The sequence below is a fragment of the Otolemur garnettii genome, unplaced genomic scaffold (assembly GCF_000181295.1).
Source record: "Otolemur garnettii isolate 467f Iridium unplaced genomic scaffold, OtoGar3 scaffold00294, whole genome shotgun sequence".
NCBI lineage: Eukaryota > Metazoa > Chordata > Mammalia > Primates > Galagidae > Otolemur > Otolemur garnettii.
Window position 1 is genome coordinate 335467 of NW_003852689.1, and position 22600 is coordinate 358066.

The 22600-nt window shown below is 51.6% G+C and overlaps 1 protein-coding gene across 2 annotated transcripts in view; it reads left to right on the plus strand.

The window, feature by feature from the left end:
* The window catches only part of OSBP2 (oxysterol binding protein 2), a 184592-nt gene that overhangs the window by 138718 nt on the left and 23274 nt on the right, over positions 1 to 22600 (plus strand). For both annotated transcript variants that reach the window (XM_023508949.1, XM_003803331.3), the window contains exon 3: positions 13622 to 13875. In XM_023508949.1, the coding sequence (XP_023364717.1) occupies positions 13622 to 13875 (254 nt within the window). The remainder of the gene's footprint in view (positions 1 to 13621; positions 13876 to 22600) is intronic.

The window sequence follows — 22600 nt, forward strand, 5'->3', positions numbered from 1 at the left end:
GAGCCAAGCCTCTGACTTTTCATTGAAGTGCTGAAACCATTTTAATTTAATGTAATTATTGCTAAGGTTGAGATTAATGCTATTTGTTTTGGCTCATCTGTGTTTTAGTCTTTTTTTCTCTTTTCCTGCTATTGTATTATTTTTAGCATTCAGTCTTCTTTCCTCTAGTTCATAAGCCATGCAGTTGTCTTTTCACAGAGGTTGCTCTAAGGTTTACATTATGCAGCATCCATTTATTTCAGTCTTTCTCCAAATAATTTTCCATTACAGCTGAAACACAACCTTCTAACAGCATACCTCTGTTGTCTGTGCTCTCTCTTTTCTTGCTGTCATCAATTGCTCTGTGTACTTTTTTCTTCTTGCTTTATAAAGTTATCTCTAAATGAAACTTAAAAGTGAGAAAGCATCTTATATATTTACTCACATATTTATCTTTTCTAGCCCTTATTCTTTTGTCTGGATCTGAGTCTCCATTTGGTATCATTGTTGTTTGAGCTTGAATAACTTCCTATAATATCCTTTAAAAAAAAAATCCTACTCTGTTGCCTAGGCTATAGTGCCATGGCATCAGCCTAGCTCACAGCAAACTCCAGTGATCCTCCTGCCTTAGCCACATGAGTAGCTGGGACTACAAGCACCCACAATGCCCAGCTAGTTTTTCTATTTTTACTAAAGGGTCTTACTCTTTCTCAAGCTGGTCTCAAACTCCTAAGCTCAAGGGATCCGCCTGCCTCAGCCTCCCAGAGTGCTGGGCTTATAGGCATGAGATACACCACCCAGGCCTTTATAACATTTCTTATAGTGCAAGTCAGCACCAAATTCTCTCAGGTTTTACTTGCCTGAAAATATCTTTTTAACCTTCATTTGGAAAAACATTTTAATAAGTTTCTTGCTTTTAGCAGTGTGAAGATGCTATTCCTTTGTCTTCTGGCTTACATGCCCCACTACCCTGTTCCATTCCTTCTTAGAGTCCCAGTTGCCCAGTCCCAGAGCTAAAACTTCCCACCAGGTGACAGTGGGTAGACACCTTGCCTCACGGAACCTCGACACACTTGACATTAAAGGGGACCAGACATAGAGCCCACAGGACAGTGGTGTGACAGTGAGAGTGGTGGCTGCTGCTGGTGTTGCCCAGGTCTTTGCCTACCTAAGACAGGGGACATTTTATAGCAATAGAGGACAGCTGTTCCAAGGCCCCTTGTCCTAAATGGCCTTTGATATTCCTCAGCACAGCCTCCCAAAGAGGCCCCTACTACATGCTCTACAAGTTTCTGTCTCTTGCAGTGCTGGTGGGCCTCAGGCAGGGATGCCAGAAAGTTCCTAGTCACAGTATGTCCTATTTAAGGGAAGTCCCCTCCTCACCCCCACACCCAGGCTACCATAGAGCCAATCTGAAATGGGTCTTAGGTGGAAACTTGGCCCAAAGTTGTTGTATCTCTGTAGACTGGTTGTAATTCAAGGTCGCCTGACTAGGGGGTTCAGAGTCTACTGGATCATGTTCTGACTTCACAAACTGCGTGGTGTGTGCACCACCATTAGCGTCCAGGTTTCTTTCTTGGCCCTGCAGCCTGGGGCAATTGAGGGAAGGTCCCAGCCAGGCTCTGGTGACTTGGCATTTCTCGGGCTTTGAGAAGCCTCCCTATGGGTTCAGGTAGCTGCCAAGTACTGGGGTCACCAGAAGTGGGGTAGAGAGCCTCAGGATGTGCAAGTGGACCCCCCCCCCAGGCCCTGCTCTGAGCTTCCTCCTTTCCCTCTCTTTGCTCCCACTTCTCTCTCCCTCCATGTCTGTAGCTTTTCCTTCCCCTGGTCTCACTGTGGTCTTCACCACCCCCGTGACTCTACCCCAAAGATTCCTGAGTCAGTATTTCCTACCTAGGCCCCAGTTCCTAGTCACCAGCACTTGGCACCTGGAAACAACAGGTTATTTAGGAACAATTAGTTAACTTTAGTTTCCTGACAAATACCATCACATTTTAGAATTTCTCATTTTCATTTCCTTCAGAAAATAAAAAATACATATTTATTGATTTACAATAAGAAATATAACTGCCAAAAACCCTGTAGAAAACAGTTGTCTTCCTCCCTAGGTGGGTGGGCACAGGGCTGTGGAGGAAGCTGGGATAATATCCTTCATTCTCACCCTCTTAAAGAAAGGAGCTGGCTCAAGTCCCACCTCATTCATCTTCGGCCAAGCTGCTTTTAAGTAATTTTCATCCTGAAGGTAGACTTTTCCGGGGCCTCGTTATTTTGGGATTGATTTTCTTCCTTTGCAAAAACTGCTTAGATAGCTCTCACCAGGCCACACTGTGGAAGCCACCTGCCTGTAGTAGTGATAAACCAACCATCCTAGCAGGGTCCCTCTAAGCAATGGGCAGTGACTGCCCACACTCAGTCCAGCAGGTGCTTGGGTAGAGGAGGTGGGATGAGGGGAAGTAAGGCAGGGACCTTTGGGGCCAGGACTGGGTTAGCCAGGGCCTTGTTTACAGAGGGGTGTGGGTCTTCCCAGGGGCTCTTCTTCTACAGGAACAAACACAGCGGCCCAGACCAGGGAGGGCCTGTTAGTAGACAAACCAGCACTTAAGCTGAGGACCCCATTCTGTGTGGCACATTTGAAAGGGCAGGAAGAGTAGTTGCCAGCCTCAGACAGGTTGAGGACACTTATCTTTGGGAGTATGGTTGGAGGTTATTTCTTTGCTACCTTAGGCTTTTCTTTTCTCTGTAGAGCTCTTTGATTTTTCTGCCTTAAACATGGATCAGTTTTAGCCAGGTACTAAGCGCCAATGCTTGTAGCTCCTCACTGCCAGCCAGGCACTGTATTAAGCACTTCGCAGGCACTAATCCAACAGTGTTGAGTAAATATGCAAGGCCATTGGGGTGAGAAATAATCAAGTAGGACATCTGGATCTGCTTGAAGCATAAAAGCAGGAAGCATCTTTTCCTTGGGTTATTAAACTAAAGGGGATTCCTTTGTCCCCTGTTCATTTAAGACATGAATCTGCCTGTCTGTCTTACATCCAGTAAAGTGTGAAGTTCCATCTCAGTGGGCACTGTGAGTCCCTTCCTCATCCTCCCTGCAGAGCTCAGCCCCACCCATCCTGTCAGTAAGTGCTGATTAGAGGCCACCTGGAAGCTTCTACCCACCACACTGCAGCCAGAAGAGGTGGGAGGCCCTGGGGAAGGTTTGCAGGATGAAAAAGATCTTGGTGCCCATAGCTCAGTGAGTAGGTTGCTGGCCACATACACTGAAGGTGACAGGTTCAAGCCCAGCCCAGGCCTGCTAAACAGTGACAACTGCCACCAAAAACTAGCTGGGTGTTGTGGCAGGCACCTGTAGTCCCAGCTACTCGGGAGGCTGAGGCAAGAGAATTGCTTAAGCCCAAGAGTTTGAGGTTGCTGTGAACTGTGACACAATGGCACTCAACCGAGGGCAATGTAGTGAGACTCTGTCTCAAAAAAAAAAGAAAGAAAAAGAAGATCTTTGCAGAAGCTACACAGCTGGGCCTCACCAAGGGCACAAATTATGGAGCTGGTCACAGGACAGTCACACTGTGATTGTGATTCACCTCATCATTGGTTCCTTGATTAACTCAAGAAGCAGGAACAGCACAAAGGAAATCCTAAATCTAGACTCTTCTCCAAAGCATCCTAACCTTCCTCACTACTCATCCTGCACACTCCCCTACAGTTTATAAAACACTTCCCCTTCCTGTTAGATCTCATGTCATCCTTTCATCCACAGGTTCTTGTGTGGTACCTCCTGTGTGCCTGGCTTTAGGACATGGGGATCGGCCAGGCAGATGCCGCCCCTGCCCCTTCAGGGCCCCACCCAAGCCCCTCTCTCCCAGTTCACCCTCCACCACTGACACCCAGAGGCAATTGCCTGTGGAAAACTCTTTAATGTGATTACATCAAATAATTGCTGAGGATGAGCAGCATGGCGGTCTCCAGGCCTGGAAAATGTAAACTAATAGTTTCCAGTCCTGCTTAATAATGCTGGTGCTATCTGAGACCCATCAGAGGCTTCTTATGTGTGGGTCGCCAGAGGCTTGCTTTAGAATTTAGTCCTGCTTGCTCTTTTGAGACAGATGTTTGCATTATGTCAAATAAATCACTCACATAGGCAGATCTTTTCATTGTCCATTAAAGGGTCTTTTTTTTTTTTTTTTTGAGACAGAGCCTCAAGCTATCCCCCTGTGTAGAGTGCCATAGCATCACAGCTCATAGCAACCTCCAACTCCTGGGCTCAAGCAAATCTCCTGCCTCAGCCTCCCAAGTAGCTGGGACCACAGGCACCTGCCACAACGCCCGGCTATTTTTTGGTTGCAGCCATCATTGTTGTTTTGGCGGGCCAGGCTGGATTCGAACCCGCCACCTTAGGTGTATGTGGCTGGAGCCTTAGCCACTTGAGCCACAGGAGCCGAGCCTAAAGGGTCTTTCTTACTGGTCCAGGATTGTTGGCCCCACAACTGTCAGCTGAGCAGCTGGGTCCACAGGTGCCTAGTGACCCAGGGACCTTGTACCTTTCCTCCTTCTAGGGGAAGCGTGAGCTCAGGGGTGTTTGCCTAGCCTGTCATAGGGCCAGTGGTTTCAGAGGAGCTATGCTTGGAGTCAGACCAAAGGTGGCACTGCCCTATGTGCCAACAAAGGCAGAAAGACGCCCACCTGCCACAGCTCACACAGGGGGCCACAGCCTATAACTGGAGGGGATACAGGACAGCTACTGACAAGTAACCGAGTCACAGAGGCTGGGGAGAGTTTTGTGAGCCTAGTAGGTAGAAAAGAAAAACACCAAATCAAACTTGTGTTATGTGGACAAAGGCTAGACTTCATTATGGAAAATAAGAAGGTTTAATTCAGGATAATGGAAGAATTGTTTTCCTATTTTATTTGGTTACCCAGGAGGCAGCTTGGGGCATGGGAAAGGGTGCCTCGGGAACCAACATGGCTGGCTGCTACCCTTGGACCCCCTTGGCCTTGACTCCCTCATCTGCAGAACTAAGGCAGGATCTGCAACTCTGGGGGACAAATAAGAGCAATGTCTGTAGTTGGAACCTGGCATTATGGGAGATGTTAAAGCTGGAAGGATCTTAGGTAGCATCTAACTAGGTGGTTTTCACCCTGGCTGCAACGTGAAATCTCCTGAAGAAGCTTTTTTTAAATCCTGATGCCCTTCCTACCCCAAGTCACTGGGCAGTCTCTGGTTGAGTCCTGGGCAGATACCTAGGCAGGTTCGACCTTAGAGGCACGCCTTGCAGGAGGCGCACTCTTGTCTAGAGAGGCTGGTGCCTCAGGGAGCACCCATGTGCTGAGAGGAACTTGGGCCAGAGAAAGAGGAGGAAGCCTCTGTGTTCCAGCTCCAGACCCCTTGCATACCATTATACAGAGCCCCTTGCCTGGCTCACTTCACTTCAGGGGAGTGGTCTGCAGTGTCATGGCAGCCTCCCAAGCCCATATGGCATAGGGTCTGTCTCTCATGCACCTGCCTTGGTAGTCCTGGCCTGGGCAGCCACAGGGTGGGTGAGTAAGCCCAATGACCCTGGAGGGCTCAGCCCTCACAGTGCTGGATCTGGGGTAGGCACCCCCACGCCTTCAAGGAGACCCTGTGGACAGCCTGGTTGGGGTGGGGGCTGTGTGGGTGGATTGGTGCTCTCCTGGCCAGAGCAGGCCATGGGTGGCACACTGTCTTTAGCATCTCAGCAGATGCCATAACTGGAGCACACGCCTCTATTTTTTGCCTCCATCTCCACACCTGTGTTTATTTCCCTGGAAGTAGGCCCTGGTGCCCAGAGCTGTCTGTCATCCTGAGGACAGCCAAGGACAGTGTGCAGCTCCAGGTCACAGCCACCCTAACTCCACAGGCATCCTGACCTTTACTCCTGTGCCTGTGTTTTTTACCCATCGTTTTGGCTCGTGGCTTTGACCACGTGCCCTGGCTCCCTCCAGCAAGAGGGAAGGAGGCGAGTTTCTTTGTCCTCTGAGGTTTGTGCTCGTTGATCTCTCTAGTTGCCCCCAGAGCTTGGAAAGCATTTTTCTGTGGAAAGAGATGCCACCAAGGATACCACAGGTTCACGGTTATCGAATGGTGTTTCTGCTCTTGCTGCTCTAGGAATAAGAACAAACCTGTGCTCCCATATGTCTCCCCATATGACATATATGTTTATGTCAGGCTTAGATACCCTACTCCCAGGCCCCACCATGGCCTTGTTCGTAACTGCCTTTGGTGAGGGTGCAACCCCTGCACCTCTGCCCTGAAGAAGTTGTTGGAGAGCCCAGTGTGAACCTTCAGGGTTCCTGGTATGTTGCAGCTACACCCAACCTTCCTGTGGAAGATGGGTCCACAGGAAGCCTTGAGGATCAAGACAGCACTGGTGCTCTGGCCTGTTTCCCATCTACCTCCAGAGTTGCACAATTTATTATTTATTATCAGCTGATTTTCCATCAGATTAGATCCTGACACGCCTTCCAGGGTCCTCAGGTGGAGCTTCTCAGAACCTTTAGTTATCTACCTCCATAGTCATCACTCATCCAGTCTCCCAAAGGTTTTTATTTGTAATTCATGATTCCTTCTCTTTTTTGTAGAATCCCCACAGGACCCACTTGGGGAAAGGCAGGGCTGTTGCCCTTCTGGGTCCCGCAGTCAGGAAGAACTGGCAATGCCTCAGAGGGGTTGCTCCCCCTCCTATGAGTCCTGCTTCCCCCTCTCACCCACTACTGGCACATCACAACTTTGTCCTGGTGCTTCTGCTCTGTCCTTCTCCAGAGTGGCATCCTCCTTCCATGCCACCCAGAAGCATGTCACCATCTTGTACCAGCTGCAATGCTGTCAGCTCCTTCCCAGAGTCCTCTCAGGGCTTCATCTGCAGCATGAAGTCACCTTCCCGACTCCTACCCTGGGCTCTTGTCTCAGCCCCTACTCAGTAGTGGTCTCAGCTCCCTGTTATCTTGGAAGCTTCCAGAAGACCTCCCAGTCTCTGCTCCATATCGTCTGAGTAGGGTGGAACATCAGCAGCCATAGCCAGGAATGAGGGGTACTCCTCTGAGGCTGGGAACAGAGAACCAATGCTGTGCCCCAGGCAGGGCTTAGCCTACACCTACCAGCTCTAGGCCAGACTGGAGGGCAGTAGTAGGCACTACCCTGGACCAGCTACCTCACAGCCTCTAGCCTGGCCAGCTGCTGTAACCTCCTCCAGGGCCATGGCGATGACAGGGTTCTCTGCAGAGATGATGGCACCAGTTCCAGCCATGGCACCTGGGAACCTTGGCATCTCGGGAATATTCCTTAAATCTCCAGGCCACCCTTTCCTATTCTGGGGGTGACACTTATAGAATACTGCATGATATGTGGAATTGGCCCCCACACAAGCACAGAGGAGGCAGTCACTGAGCAACTGTGTTGTTCATTCTCAGAGGCAGTGATGTCACTTGAATGCCCTTGGCCCCCGCCCCAAGGCATGTTTCTTTTTGTTATCAGCATCTGGCTGATTGGATCTGTGATCAAGCTCAGGCAGCTTAACAGCTCTCCCCAAATCTAAATCAGTCCCCCAAGCTGCTATAATAGAATGTTCAAGGCACTAACCACACAGACTGGAAAGGGTACAGCACCCATTCAGTTCTTGCTGGAAATTGATACCACGTTTGCTTTTCAGAGAGGCCCTGTGGCAGTTGTCTCTTTGCACAGCCAGACAGAAAAAATAGGATGTGTGCCCTGCTCAAAATCCATAGCGCTCAGGATGGGAAGAACACCCCACTGGGTATCTAGAGCCCTGTGAGGGAAACCCCAGGGAGCAGTAGCTGCTCAGGGGACAAGGCCACAGGCTAGAAAGCTGCCAGAGCCCAGGGACAGGACTTGCTACATACTTGGCAAAGGGACTCAAAGAAGGGAAGGGCAGCAGTGCCCATCCCCACTGACTACACTGCTGGCCCAAGGGAACACCACTGGTTAATGCTAATCCTGTTGGTGACTGGCAATTGTGCATTTGGCCTAGGAACAGTGGCTCCCATGCTGCACCAATGCAAGCACCCCTGCTGTGGGGTAACCCAGGGGTCAGCAGGGCAAGGTTTCTCTGTCTTTGCTCCCCCCAGAACCCTGCCTGGCCTGTGGGCAGGCAGAGATGAGCAAGTTACAAACCTTTATCCTCAAAGAAGCCATTACATTCTTTAAAATATTTGTACAGCCCAAATGTTATTCCCAGTGCTAGGGAGCCTGTGGGCTCAGTGCACTCTCAGTGGAAGTGACCCGTACTGGCCCTCTAGAGAGGAGGGGAGGAAAATAATCCTACAATGACATGTGGCACAACATAGAAGTGGCAAAGTCACCAAGTGAGCAGAAAGGCCTTGGGATCTGCATGTGTGACCCTGGGACAACTGAAGGATGTGGTGTTGCTGGTGATGACATGCCAGGCCTTGCTGGGATGGGGGCCAGGATGTGAACTGTCTGAATATCCCTCCCTGTCCAGGACCTTGCTAGGGCTCCCAATGTCCAGCATCTTCCTTCAGGCACCTTCCCAGCCTCTGCCAACCTGTCCCCTCCTGCTGTAGTCCTGTCCCTCTGCCAGGACCTATCTTGACAGCATCTGCCCAAAACTGGTACAGCCCACAACTAGGTGTGGGTACAATGGGAGGAGTAAGTACTGGCCTTCCACCCTGGCCTAGGCTGCTCCTGTCCCCAGGGCTCATGTGCAAGCGGAGGGGTCCCCACTGGTCATCTCGTGCCCTGACTCTGAGGACAGGTAAGGGCAGAGCTGGGCTCCCCCAGACAAACAAGCAAGAGGCAGCATCACACAGGGTGGTGCAGAGCCTCAGCTCCTGTGGCAGGATCCCAAACCAGCCTGCACTATCTTTTGGTCTCTGTTTCAAAAAGCTAAGAAACTTTCCTCCAAAGATGGGAAAAAAAAAAAAAAGCTTCCACTTCTGAAAATAGCCTACCTGGCTCCCTTGCACTGTTTCCACAGCAACCTACACCTTCTTAGGAGCCACCAGTAGAAAGAGGGCCCTGGCCAGTCGAGGGTACCCAGTGGCTTCTCAGCCAGCTCCAGCTATTTCAAGTCCAGAAGAGCCCTGAGAGGAGTCAGGGAGAGCCCACTAAACAAACAGGGGCTCCCTCTCGTTCTAAGCCTCTAGAATTTGAAGTAAACTCAAGATAGTTACATGCAAAAGTGAGCTGTGTCAATGGACAATGACAGAGATCTTGCAGGGCCAGGGGCCTAGGACTCTAGCATGTGTTGGCCACACACTGGGTGGAAGAGGAATTGTTACTTACCTCCATGTAAGGCCCTTTAACCTAGGCTATGAGAAGTCAGAAGCAGGATTATGTGGCCCACCCGAGGCTGCTGCCTCCCTGCAGAGAACCTGGCCAGGCTTCAAGGTATAGGTGCCCGGCTTTGAGGTGAGGGCAGAGGAGCTTGTGAGATACTTAAGAAGGAGTCTTAGTGATCAAATAGAGAGCATCAAGGGACCACTGTCCTGGGCAGTAAATCAAATTGTAATGGTGAGCCATAAAGTGAGACGGTCACGTGGTGTCACGGCCAAACAACGGTTTCCCAAGAGGACCTGTGAACGTGTTACTTTATATGGCAAAAAGGACATTGCAGATGTGATTATGTTAAGGATCTTGAGATGGGGGATTATCTTGGATTAGTCAGGTGAGCCCAATATAATCACAAGATTCCTCCTAAGAGGAGAGGCAGGACGATCAAAGAGAGATGAGAGGTTACTCTGCTAGCTTTGAGGATAGAGGAAGGGGCCCTGAGCCAAGGAATGAAGGCCAGCTTCCAGAAGCTAGAAAAAGCAGAGAAACAAATTCTCACCTAAAGCCTCCAGAAGGAAGGCAGCCCTACCCACCCCTGGATTTTTAGACTTATTTACAGAACTATGAGATAGTAACTGTGTGTTGTTTTAAGCAACTACCTTAGTTTCCAAGGGCTGCCATAGAAGTTACACAAATTAGGGACTTAAAACAATGGAAATTTATTCTCTCATAGTTCTGGAGGCCACAGGTCTGAAATCAAGGTACTGGTAGGGCATGTTCTCTCCAAGGGCCCTGCAGAAGAATTTGCTGCTTTCTCGTAGTTTCTGGTATGGCCAGCAACCCCTGGCATTCCTTGGCTTGTGAATGCATCACTTCAATCTCTGCCTCCATCTTCATGTCTCTGTGTCTTTTCTTCTCTCTTTTAAGGATCCCAGTCAAACTGGATTTAGGGGCGCACCATATTCCAGGATGGCTTCTTCTTAACTAATTGCATCTGCATCGACTCTGCCAAGAAAGGTTATATTCTAAAGTTCCAAGAAGGATGTGAATTTGAGGGGAGACACTGGGAAACCTAGTACAGCCACTAAGGGTTAGGAACAGATATACTGGCTCCGTACCTGTGGCTCAAGCGGCTAAGGCACCAGCCACATACACCTAAGGTGGCGGGTTCGAATCCAGCCCAGGGACAGCTGCAACCAAAAAATAGCCGGGCGTTGTGGCGGGTGCCTGTGGTCCCAGCTACTTGGGAGGCTGAGGCAGAAGACTGGCTTGAGCCCAGGAGTTGGCGGTTGCTGTGAGCTGTGATGCCACAGCACTCTACCCAGGGGGACAGCTTAAAGCTCTGTCTCAAAAAAAAAAAAAGAAAGAAACAGATATACTTGGAGAATTACCATGGATTAAAGGCCACAGCCAGACTGATGGCCCAGCCAAGATGGATGAGCTTTGTCCTTGTAACACATTGGTGATCTCAGTATTATTGATTTATTGTCTTTTAACAAGAAAGAGAATTTGGTTTTCCATGTAGTTTGTGACAATGGATGAGTATTTTAGGAATCAGGGTTTTTCTAGAGATAGTTGCGTCTGTAATAGGGTGGGGCACTTATTCTGCAGTCATTTGCTCAACATGGTCCTGCTGTCTCAAAGCTGTCCTGTACCTTATTTCCCAGTCCTGTGCCTGGCTTGAAGGTTGACATCAATTGCTCTTTCAGTGCCCACAGTCTGGAGCTTCTATTTGTTTTTGTCACTTTAACCAGGGAGGCCCAAGAGCACCACTGGCTGAGGGATGCACCATGAGACTCAGAGAAGTCATTTTCCTTAGAAGGCATAAGTCCCATTTGGCCTTGAGCTGCTTCTGGACAGGGGCAGAGTCAGCTTTCCGTCTTCCACACTCAGATGTCCCAGTTTTAGAAACCACATCCTGTGCAGATGGCAGAGCAGCTCACTGGGATTTTCATCGGTTGCATTTCTGTGAACATTTGATCTGTACATGAGAAGTGTGCCAGGAACAGCTGTGCATAGGCACTGGCTAGAGCAAGGCCTGGGGAGGGGCAGGCAGAGTTCAGAAGGATGGCCCTGCAGCCCTGCTGGGAGGCACAACGGGGAAATGACTGGCTCTCTGCAAAGCAGTAGGATGGGGAGGCAGAAGATGCTGGTGCCTCCCGCTTGGAGACCTGAACTTGAACCTTAAAGAACTGCTTACTAAGGTGTACTGTTTAATGTCAACTTCAACATTCCCTAAGAAGTGTGATCACCTGCTTCTACCTGCCACAGAGGGTGCTCAATGTGGGCTAGTTGTGCCTCTCTCTCCCCAGCTCTTGCACCTGTGGGGCCCTCCTGGTGCAGCGCCAGTGGCCATTCTGAATGGTCAGTGGCTTGCCATTCTTGTTGTTATGCATATTGAACCTGAGAAGGTGACACGTGCCTCAGTGACAGAGGTTTTAAGAGCCCAGGCTCTGGGCTCGGCACCTGTGGCTCAAGCGGGTAAGGCGCCAGCCACATACACCTAAGGTGGTGGGTTCGAATCCCCAGCCCGGGCCTGCCAAACAACAATGATGGCTGCAACCAAAAAATGGCCAGGTGTTGTGGCGGGCACCTGTAGTCCCAGCTACTTGGGAGCCTGAGGCAGGAGACTCGCTTGAGCCCAGGAGTTGGAGGTTACTGTGAGCATGATGCCATGGCACTCTACCCAGGGGGATAGCTTGAGGCTCCGTCTCAAAAAAAAAAAAAAAAGAGCCCAGGCTCTGAAGCCAGACTGACCTGCATGCTCCAGAGTCCCCTCACCTTGTGGTCCTGGGCAATTTCAATTTCCTGTCTCTATACCTACCTGACTGGCTCATCACATGCATTAGCTAAGGCAGCACCTTGCCCAAGGCATGGTGCACGTTGGCAGCTGGAGAAAGAGGAAAAGCCCAGGGGCAGACAGACCTGCATTCTCCTAGCTCTGGCTCCCTGGTAGCTGGGTCCTAAGTTGGTGGCTTGGCCTCTCAGAAGTTGTGTTTTCTCACCTACAGAGAGGGTGGCCCAGAGTATGTGGTTTCCAGACACTAGGTCATTTTGGGGTTGCAGCAGGGCTGGCTGGAGGGGGAGGTTCCCTGCCTCTGTGGCCTGCAGGGTCAAGATATGCAGTAGATGCCACCTCAGCAGCCCTGACTTAGGCTCTAGGGAGCTGGCTGGCCTGATCCTGCCATGGGCTCAGGGCACACTCAGAGCAGTGTCCACCCCCATGCAATTTGCCTGCTATGGGAAGAAATGTTCTCTCACAATATGCTTTCTGTTTTTAAGATATTATATCTCAGGTTGTAGATTTTTTCACCTAAAAAAAGTTTTTTGCCGATTATTTCTGAAACAGAGCATTTCCAAAATCCCTGGGCAGTTAAGGCCTCTGGGACTCACAGGCTGATGTTAGCCCCTTGATTGTCCTGTGCCCAGCCTTAAGGCATTAGCAGCACAGTCCACGCCAGCTGCCCCCCACCCCACCTGCCACGGTGCACTTCTCAGGGGCTGCCTAGCCCCTCACCCCCCCAGCACAGGTTAGGCCTTCACGAAGGGAGCACAATTGAGGCCACCCACAAAGCTGTGAGAGGTAAGAGGGATGGCGCAAATGGAAAGAAAGGTCACTGCCTGGCCTCTCACATGGAGATGCCAAAGCCTGGCAGGAAGAGTGGCTAGCTGCACAGCCAGGACATGACTTTACCTCTTGAACCTGAAATTTCCTTGTCTGTCTCCTGTGGTGTGTGGTGGATGATATAGTTCCTACCCTGACGAGGTCATTGACCTGCCATAGCCAGGGTCTACAGACTGAAGGTATTCCCTAAGTGAGAGCGGCCCTGGTCCTGTGGGGGAGATAGATGTAGACAGAGAGTGGTTAGCTTCTACTGTGACATGGGGGGGTCTTTGGGCAGAGATTGGAGAGAGGATGGCATTTATGCTGACCTCGAAGAGTCAGACGGGGTGAGACTTCTGAGGAGGTGGTGGAGGGCTGAAGAGGTTCCAGGCAGTGGGGATATGTGGGAAGGGCCCCAAACAGAAGCGCACAGTGTCTATAGGGAACAGAGGGCTGTTTGGTGTGGCCTGGGGATAGGTGCCAAGCAGAGAGCAAATGTAGTTGGCTGGAGGGGAACCAAGTCAGCTTAGGGATTCTGGGGCTCTCTATGCCCACAGAGCAATCTCTACTTTTCTACCTGGCACAATACACCCTTTCCTGTAGGCTATACCCTCCAAAGCCACAGACTGGGCCAGAGCTGGGCAAGCTCCTTGCTCTGGACAGGAGCAGGAATATGCACCATCAAGAGAAGTCATCTACTTGGCCTAAGCCACACAGGCCTCAGTGCTATGTGATTGGGAATAACCACAAAATTCTGTTCCCCTCCACAGATGACTCTGGGGACGACGAAGACACTGCTTCCCCAGCTGACAAGAGCGAGCTGCACCAAACCCTGAAGAACCTCTCCTTGAAGTTAGATGACCTCAGCACATGCAATGATCTCATCGCTAAGCACGGCGCCGCACTCCAGCGCTCCCTCAATGAGCTAGACAGCCTGAAGATCCCACCCGAGAGTGGGGAGAAGCTGAAGGCAGTGAACGAGCGGGCCACCCTCTTCCGTATCACATCTAATGCTATGATCAACGTGAGTACCTGCCTCTACCCTATCATGGAGCTTTCTGGAACTTGCAATATTGTCCCCGAGTGGGTGACCAGAGGTGCTTAACACAGGCCAAGGCCCCATTTCCTGTGGCTCCAAGTCATTTCCCAAGGCAAGCACCCCCTGCACTTCCCAGGATTCTCTGTATCATCTCATCCACACAGCCATTTCTGGGCAAAGACATTATTTTTAACCATTTAGTGGAAGCTGGAATTGAGTATGGAATCTGCCACAGGCTGCAGGTGGTTGGTGCCTGGGTGAAAGTCAGGGCCCCACACAGCAGGGATACAGCTACCACACTGGGCCTCCCAGCCTGGGTACAGCCCACAGACACAGCAGGATCAGGACCCACGTATGCACCAGGGGAGGCGGTGGGTTGCCTCAGCCAGAAGAGCCTCAGAACTGAATCTGCTGGGATTGTACCAACCTGAAAGCAGATGAAGCCACTAACCACAGCTATGAACTGTATGGCCCAGCCTTGGGAGTGAGCCACTTTCCCTGAGTTCTGGAGGCCACGTTGCTGTGACTGGGAGCCAGGAAGGTCCCTTGATGGTGGCAGGTCTAGAGTTTGTGCTTCTGGGCTCTTCCTCTTCCTGCCTGGTGAGTGCTCCCACTCTAGGCTTCCACCTCCACATACAGGTCTGATTGCAACAGCCTTCTCCCATGGGCCAAGAGTGCCCAGCTACAGCTTCAGGGATCCCCACTCTAGGGCCTGAAGCTTAGCAAGAGGCAACTTCTTCCCACACTGCTAAGAAACTTGGCCTGCAGGTGCCTCCCATCTGAGCTCAGGTGTGTGTGCCGTTGTCTGTCCCCAGATTCTACTGTGCCCAGGGGATGGTTGGCCCATGTGGCCGCTGCAGAGAGACCGTTGGCCATGGTGCGTCTGCCCCTGTCACTGTCTACGCTCCATTTTCCTACATCAGCTCTCTCTGGCCCACTGTCCTCTTTATAGCCACAGACCCTGCGGGTCCAGGCCCCTGTACTCCTACCAGTGACACAGGCGAATCTAAAGCTTGTAATAACACAATGAGACATTTGTGTCTCCCTGGCCATCCCAGAAGCCACTGCCTGCCTGCCTGTGGCTTCCCTAGAATGGCTGCCCATCCAAGACCAAAGCTGGTTTGTCTTAAGCAATTTTGGCTTTTCCAAGCCAAATTTGATGATGATGATGACTGGCTTAGTGGCTGCAGTCTTGCAGTCTGTTGTCAGGCATCATAGGCTCATCTGTGTTGGTGAAGCTGTAAAAGCATTGAATTGCTATGTGGGCAGCACAGTCCCCTGAGTTGATCACAAGGCCTGTTTCCGGTCCTGGCACCAGGGGAACATGTGTCAGAGTCAGGCCTGAGTGACAGGAGCTGTGCCCCTGCCTAGGCTCTGCCAGAGGTACTGGTGAGACCCTGACAGGAAGGCCACCTCCCAAGCTCTTTCTGTTAAAACAGAAGGGAGGACAGGAGTGAGGTGCTGCCTGACAGCTGTGCTTGCAGCCCAGGGGTCAGTGTGTCTCTAGGGAGCCTTCACCACAGCTGTTCTTCACCTCAGGAACTGGCTCAGTTCTGGGAGGCCTGTTTGCACAGCTTTCAGATACCAAGTGTCCAAAGCCCCACTGTGTCAGAGAGGCCACATAGGCAAAGCCAGCTGCTTGCCTAAAGGTCATGGGACATAGGCGTCTCCACCCCTGGCCAGCCAGATCTCCATTTCCATGCCTATTGTAAGGAAGGGATCAGACCAAGAATCTGTACAGCCATGCTGCTGCTGCCCCAACCCCCCAGGGAGCCTGAACAGGTTCCAGACCACCTACCCTCCCAACAACCATATTAGTGCCATTAGATATCGTTAGTGCCAAAGTGGAAACTGAGGCTCAGAGTCACCTGATCTGCTCAGTGTTGCCCAGCTGGTGAGTAGCCAAGCTGGGATGCAAACCCAGGTCTGCATGGCCTGCCAGGAGAGTGATGGCCCCATACCCTCCAAGCAGGAGGGCCCTGGGCAAGCAGCATTCTTCCTACATGGACAGGAACCAGCTACTTCATCTTTACTTTTCCCCTAAGATAGCACAGATTGTCCAGCCTTCAGGAGAAGAGTTAGGGGGACAGTTTTTAACCCTTCAAGTCTGGGAAAAAGCATCCATATCATAAGTCTTTAAGTCCCAACCTTCTTCAGGGTAGGGACAGGCCCTCTGGACAATTCCAGAGGACCCAGAAACCCTGGTACAGGCCCATGCATGAACCTCTGCTCCCCAGGGGCGTTACAGCCATCCTCACCTCACATCAATGTGGCCTCTTCCCCCGGTGCTTATTGAAGGTTTCTGGATTGGAAATGTTGAACAACAATTCAGTATCTCACCCTTCTTTGCCTTTGCCAGTGCCATAGCTTCTAGAACACTCCTCCCCCACCCTTAAGATACCTGGTAGACCCTTTTTCATCTTTCAGAACCCCACATGGATGGCACCATAGCCAGGAGGCCCCCCAAGCCCCCTTTGGGTAGTCCTTCCTCAGGACTGCCTCCTCTAGATTTTGTGCTCCCTGAGGTCAGGCTGAGTAGGCTAGTGGGAGTGGTATTTCAAAATGGGTCTCTCCAAAAAACTCAAACACTGTAGGTTTCTCAAACGCTTACATCTGCCTGTGAATTTACCTTCTACTCTTGTTTCCTCACCTGGACAAGGTCATTGAGAAAGCAGAGGCTCTGCACTCAGCACACTGCACCCTTCTTCCAGAGAGACAGAACAGTGCTCTGTGACACTGAACTGTACTGTGCATTTTCCACGTGCAGACTATGCTGGCACCAAACTCATTCCCCCTCTTAATGGCATTTCAGTTGGAAGGTTCTTTCTAGCAGGACTCAGGTACACCTTACAGGCCTGGGAAGGGGCCCTCTGGGGATAGCATCTGAGAACATCAGCAGCCGGGTACTGAACTCAGGGCAACCTTGCCTCTTGGCACAAAGTTAGAGCATTTATCCCAGACCTGAGCAGCTGCTACCTAGGCCCTGTCTAGGCCTGTACCAAGGAGGGACTTGCAGGGAACAGGCAGTCCAGTGACAGACCATCACACATTTGCTCACTGGTGTAATATACTTTGTGAAGATCTACCCAGAGCCACCAGCTCACATGCCCACTTTTTAAGGCTGAGTTTGGAGAGGGCCTACAAAGTCACACTTGTCTAGAGAAGCAGGTCCAGGTGCAGCAGGAGAGCCAAGCTGACTAGGCAAGGCCTGCAGAGGGTCAGCCATAGAGCTAGGCCTAGAGGAAGGATTTCTTACAGGCAGAAGGGAACGGTCACAGGTATTTTTTTTTTCATAAGAAAGAGTTTTACTTTGTTGCCCTCAATAGAATGCCATAGCCTCATAGCTCCCAGCAACCTCAAACTCTTAGACTCAAAGCTATTCTTTTGCCTCAGCCTCCCTTGTAGTTAGGACTACAGGTGTCCACCACAACTCCCAGCTATTTTTTAAGAGACAGGATCTCACTCTTGCTCATGCTAGTCTGAAGCTCCTGAGCTCAGGAAGTCCACCCACCTCGGCCTTGCATAGTGCTGGGATCACAGGTGTGAGCTACTGCACCCAGCCTTACCAGGCCTTTACACACTGCCCAGGATGGGGCCTGTAAGGGTTTGTCTCCAGAGCCCGCTTGTTAGTAATCCCACCTACCTACCCGATTTCTCTTCCTAGGCCACTGCAGACACTTCTCCAGGTATGGTGGGCATGGTCGTTCGGCAAAGCTCTGCTCCCATGTAGGTGGTAGCCTCACTGTCCCACTGCCCTGGAAAGGAGAGTGGATGCCTCCCCTTCCCCTCAGGGGATATGGAGAGACCAGGTTGGCTCTGAGGTTTTTAGCCATGCAGGAGAAATAGAGCAAGGGACACATGCAATTCTTAAGGAGCTCTGGGAGGCCCAGCAGCCTCTCCCAACCTGTTCCCCATAGGCCTACACATCCCTGTCCCCTACCAGCTTGGGCTTCTTTCCAGACTGAAGTGGCCAGTCTCTCAGCCCCTCCACACCTGTCAGCATCTCAGGTGGGCATCATCTCTTCTACAAAGCTCTCCCCACCCTGAAACAAACCCACAGCTGCTCCTGAGCCCCTTCAGAATCCCCCAGTGGGTGTCAGCCTTGCATGCCACCACCTTGCCCTTGTACCTGCCCCCCACCTTGCCCCAGCTACTGAGGACCAGCTGTGAGGGGCTGAGTCCAGTCCTGCCAGCAGAAACCAGGATAGGAGCATGAATGACCTTCCCAGGCACTGTATGGCACAGCAAACATTCCACACACATGATCTCCCCCAACTCAATAGGCTTACCCATGGGAAGACTGAGACTGAGGGGCCCAGGGACTTGCTTAGGGTCATAGTTGCTAAGGATGTGAGCCCAGGTCTCCCTGGCTCCATACAGCCTACTGCAGAAGGTGGAGACATAAACCTGTCACTTCCCTTGATCAGGGCAGGAGACCAGGAACACCTCTCCTGCCCCCTAATCCTCACCCCGCCACCTTGACCAGTCCCCATCTGCAGTCCTACAGCATCTCTTGGACTTTTCTCCTGCAACAACTTGATGCATCTTCCCTGAAAGGGCAGGACAGAGTTCCCCTTACAATCCCAGCTGCCCTGTAGCCTCCGTTCTTTTTTTTTTTTTTTAGACGGAGCCTCAAGCTATCCCCCCCTGGGTAGAGTGTTATGGCATCACAGCTCACAGCAACCTCCAAACCCTGGGCTCAAGCGAGTCTCCTGCCTCAGCCTCCCAAGTAGCTGGGACTACAGGCACCCGCCACAATGCCCGGCCATTTTTTGGTTGCAGCCATCATTGTTGTTTGGCAGGCCTGGGCTGGAGATTCGAACCCGCCACCTTAGGTGTATGTGGCTGGCGCCTTAGCCGCTTGAGCCACAGGCGCCGAGCCGTAGCCTCCATTCTTGGCACAGAGCCCAGCTCTGGGGAGCCTTAGCAAATGAGAGAAAGAGAATTGTGACAAAACACAGGAGCAAATGAATGAATCACTTGGTGTCTGGCAAAATTCCCTAATGGGTAGTTTTTCAACTATGAGGAAGGCCAGCTCAGCAGATCCCTGCTTGAATTACTCTTAGGGTAACTGTGAATTAGCCTGCCATTTAGAAGAAACCTCACAGCACTATTACACATCTTTCCTTTGTAGAAAGAGTGTTGAACCACAGTAGGCCTTTGCACAGGTGCTCTGCCAGGCCTGAGTGTGGCCATGCTGTCCCTCACATCAGCATCAAGGCTCTGTCACTTGATACAAGGTGGATAATACACTTGTATATTACAAGTTCATGTCTTAGGTATATTAGCATCCATAAAGTAGAAACAGTAGCTCCTGCTGTTTCCTAAAACTTACCTTCAGCGTAAAGCAGAGTGCCTGGTTAGGACAGGCAGTACGTGGTGGTGGTGGTGTGACTACACCAGTCTTCCCAAGCCTCCTCCCAATACTTTGCTTGGTCCTCACAACAGCCATGTGAGGTTGGCGTCATTATAGTCCCATTGTCATCAAAGCCCAGGTGACCTGGGCTGCTTCATAGGTTGGCCTTGAACCCTATGTTTTAGCCTCATGGCTCCTGCCCTGAGCAAAAGAGCCCATTAGTATTGGTAGAGTCCTTTTGGGGGTGAGCCCACCCTCGTCTGGGAAGCAGGTTCTGTTGCAGCCATGGCAGCAGAACTTGGTGGGGGGCATGCTGTCCTCTGTCACTTTTATACAGACTTATTTTCTTACCCATAGAGCCCTAGAAAACCTGCCTAGGCCACTGCCCAGGGGAGTCCTCATTAGAACTTGCTGGGAACTAGGCGGCAGGTGCCAGCAGTGGTCTTCTTCTGCAGTCCTGAGGCCCCTTTGTGGGCTTTCTTCTGCCCCTTGTTCCCCCTATGCTGCGGACCCAAGCAAGGGAAACTCAACCCCACACCTGAGCTTGGAAGGACTTCTCATAGTTGGTGACTCATGGGGTGCCCAGGACTTGGCCCCTCCATCCATGTGACCCCCTGTGGCCCTTAAGAGCCTGGAATGTCCAGGTTCCACCCTACTGGCACCCAGTGAACATATCTGTGGGTGGGGGCTGTGCAGCTGGTGGAGGCTGAGATGCACAGGAGGTCTCTGTCATCCAGCCACACCCAGTTTTAGGTGCTGGGGACACAGAAAACAGCCCTCACCACCATGGGCCCCCTATCCTCATGGAGGAGCTGTAACTGTGAGGACATATGGGATGTCAGGGTAAACAAGCCTTCAGAGGAAAGATTGCATGAGCTGGGATGAGGTGAGAGGTCATAGGTGCAACTGGCTGGGGGTGAGGTCTATGTGGAGAACAGGGGCACAAGCCCAGGTATGGCCACACATGGAGTGAGTGCTTGGATCTGTGAGAAGGGAGGTCAGAGGGAACAAGAGGCCAGTCACAGGGGACTGCCTTGTACTCAGAATGAGACAGGAGGGACCCGTGAGGCTGAGTGGAATGATCTGACATCCATTTAGCCAGAGCCCTCTGCTGCTTGGAAAATGGGTGTTGGTGCAGCAAGGGCAGGCCCGTGGAGACCCTCCAGGAGGCCCTTGGATGGGAGAGAAGAGCTAGCACTAGGGGGAGTGGCGGGTGCTGCTTTGGAGTGAAGGAAGTTCCGGCAGTTGCTGTGGGTGAGAAACAGGCCATTGTGTCCATGAGGAAAGATTCAGGGTGTGGCCTCACAGTGGTTCCAACAGGATGCAGGAGGGTCCTTCCCAGGAACAGGTTTTGTGCAGCCAGGAGCAAACAGAGCCAGCTGGGGCCAAGTCCCACAAAAACCTGGAGTCCATCAAGATGCCTGGTGGGAGCAAAAGGCAGGGAGGGTGAAAGAGAGGCACTTTGACCAGCAGAGATCTCACAGACCACCGAGGCTTGTACGAAAGGTCTTTATTGGTGGGGGAGGGAGGCTGCAGAGCAGCACCAAGGAGGAGAGAAAAGAGGGGAGAGAGATATGGAGAGAGTGGAGAAGGAAGAGGGGGAAAAGAGAGAAGAGAAAAAGAGGGGAGAAACATTCTTATATAGGGAAGTCTCAGAATGGTGACGGGCTGGTGGGATAACCAATAAGGAGTTATTGCTCTGGCGGAAAGAGCCATAAGGGCGGGCAGCAGGAAATTGGAACAGGGTGATGAGGTAAGCAGACCACTCCCCGTACTAGGGAGGAGTTGTAACTTTAAGGGCAGGAAGGGGCTTTTTGGGGGGAAGGGGCTTTCTGAGGCAATTATCTAACAGAGGGTGGGGCTGGCCCTCTTCAACGGACTCCCTTATGACAGACCCTGGTTCCTAGGTTTACCAGGGAGGGTAGCGTCCCATAATAGATACACTTCAGTGTATCTGTAGGGCTGGCTGGCTGGGCAGGGCAAGGTGCCTATGACATCTTGATGGCAAAGATACAGGAATGCCCATAAAGTAGGAAAGTTTGTCGAAGAGGATGGCCAGCATAGCCAGGGCTCAATAGAGTGGGTTTGGGGGACACTCTGAGTAGAGAGGGCTGCGAGGCCCTAAGTGCACTGAGGGCCCCAGATTGCCAGAGTGGGGAACAGGCGGGCAGGTGAGGACGGGCACACAGATGTAGAGGGAACACACACAAGAGTTTAGGCACTAACACAAGAGTTCACTTTTGGGGTATCATAGAAGTAGAAATCCGTCTCAGGAGGAGCTGCTCGCCTTGAAAATGCTGTAAGTCTTCTCCCAGGCCATTTAGCTTATAGCTCAGCAGGTTACATGGGGCTCTTTGGTCCCGAGCTGTCCTCACTCGTCCTTCCAGGGCCCATGGGGCAGGTTCCTGTCCAGCTGACCACGGCTCTGCTTCTGCCAGCTTGCTCATTTGGGACTTGGGGAGATGGGTAAAAATAGATTCCAGAATTAAAATCAGTTGGCAAACTGGTAGCCAGATGGCGTCAGTTCCTGTACACAAAGGCTTAAACTATGTTGGATATGGAAGGGTTATTTTAAAGTTTTAATTGAAGTAGAAAGCTGCCTCACCAGTGCCCAAAGTGAGTCACATTGCGACCGTGCACTGTTGGTATTTGGGAAGGGCTGGAGCCCTCATGTGTGCTGGTCAGCTGTGCCCAGTGCCACAGTGAGTGGCCAGGAGGATGATAGACACACAGTGTGGTGACTCAGCCAGGTCAGAAGACCCTCGGCACTGTGGCTGCAGAGGTCCCCCCATTCTTGATCTTTGACACTTAGGATGGCCAAGCTTCTTCCAGCCCCTGAGTTAGACAGACCTGACCTGAATGTCAGTACTGCCACCTCCTGCCTTTGTGGGGCATCTGCTGAACTCAGTCTTCATCTGTGTACGGTGAGGCCAGCCTGTGCTCCTCAGTGGGAAGGGAGGGGAAATCCTGCTGACCTCAGTGTGTCCTCTGGCCATGCAGAGGGGCTCAGGGACACCATCACCCTCTATGACTGCCCCCCCATGACACCACCTCCAGGCCAGTGGAAGGCAGGAGTCCACAGTTGCGACTCCTGACATGAGGATTAGCATGGGCAGCCTCAGCCCAGCAGCCCAGAGAGCAGGAGAGTCCTCCACCCCCTGGTAGTCCAGAAACCAGAGTGCTACCATAAGGCAGGTGTGTCAGATGCCTGGAAGGTCCTGGCCTGGCCACAGGTGGGAGCATGTCCTTTTCTCTATCCTCCCTGAGCCCAGACCTGCTGTATGTGCTAATAACCAGAGACAGGACCAGTTGCCTGGCCTAGAACCTCTAGGCATTTGGCCTCTCGCTTTGCCT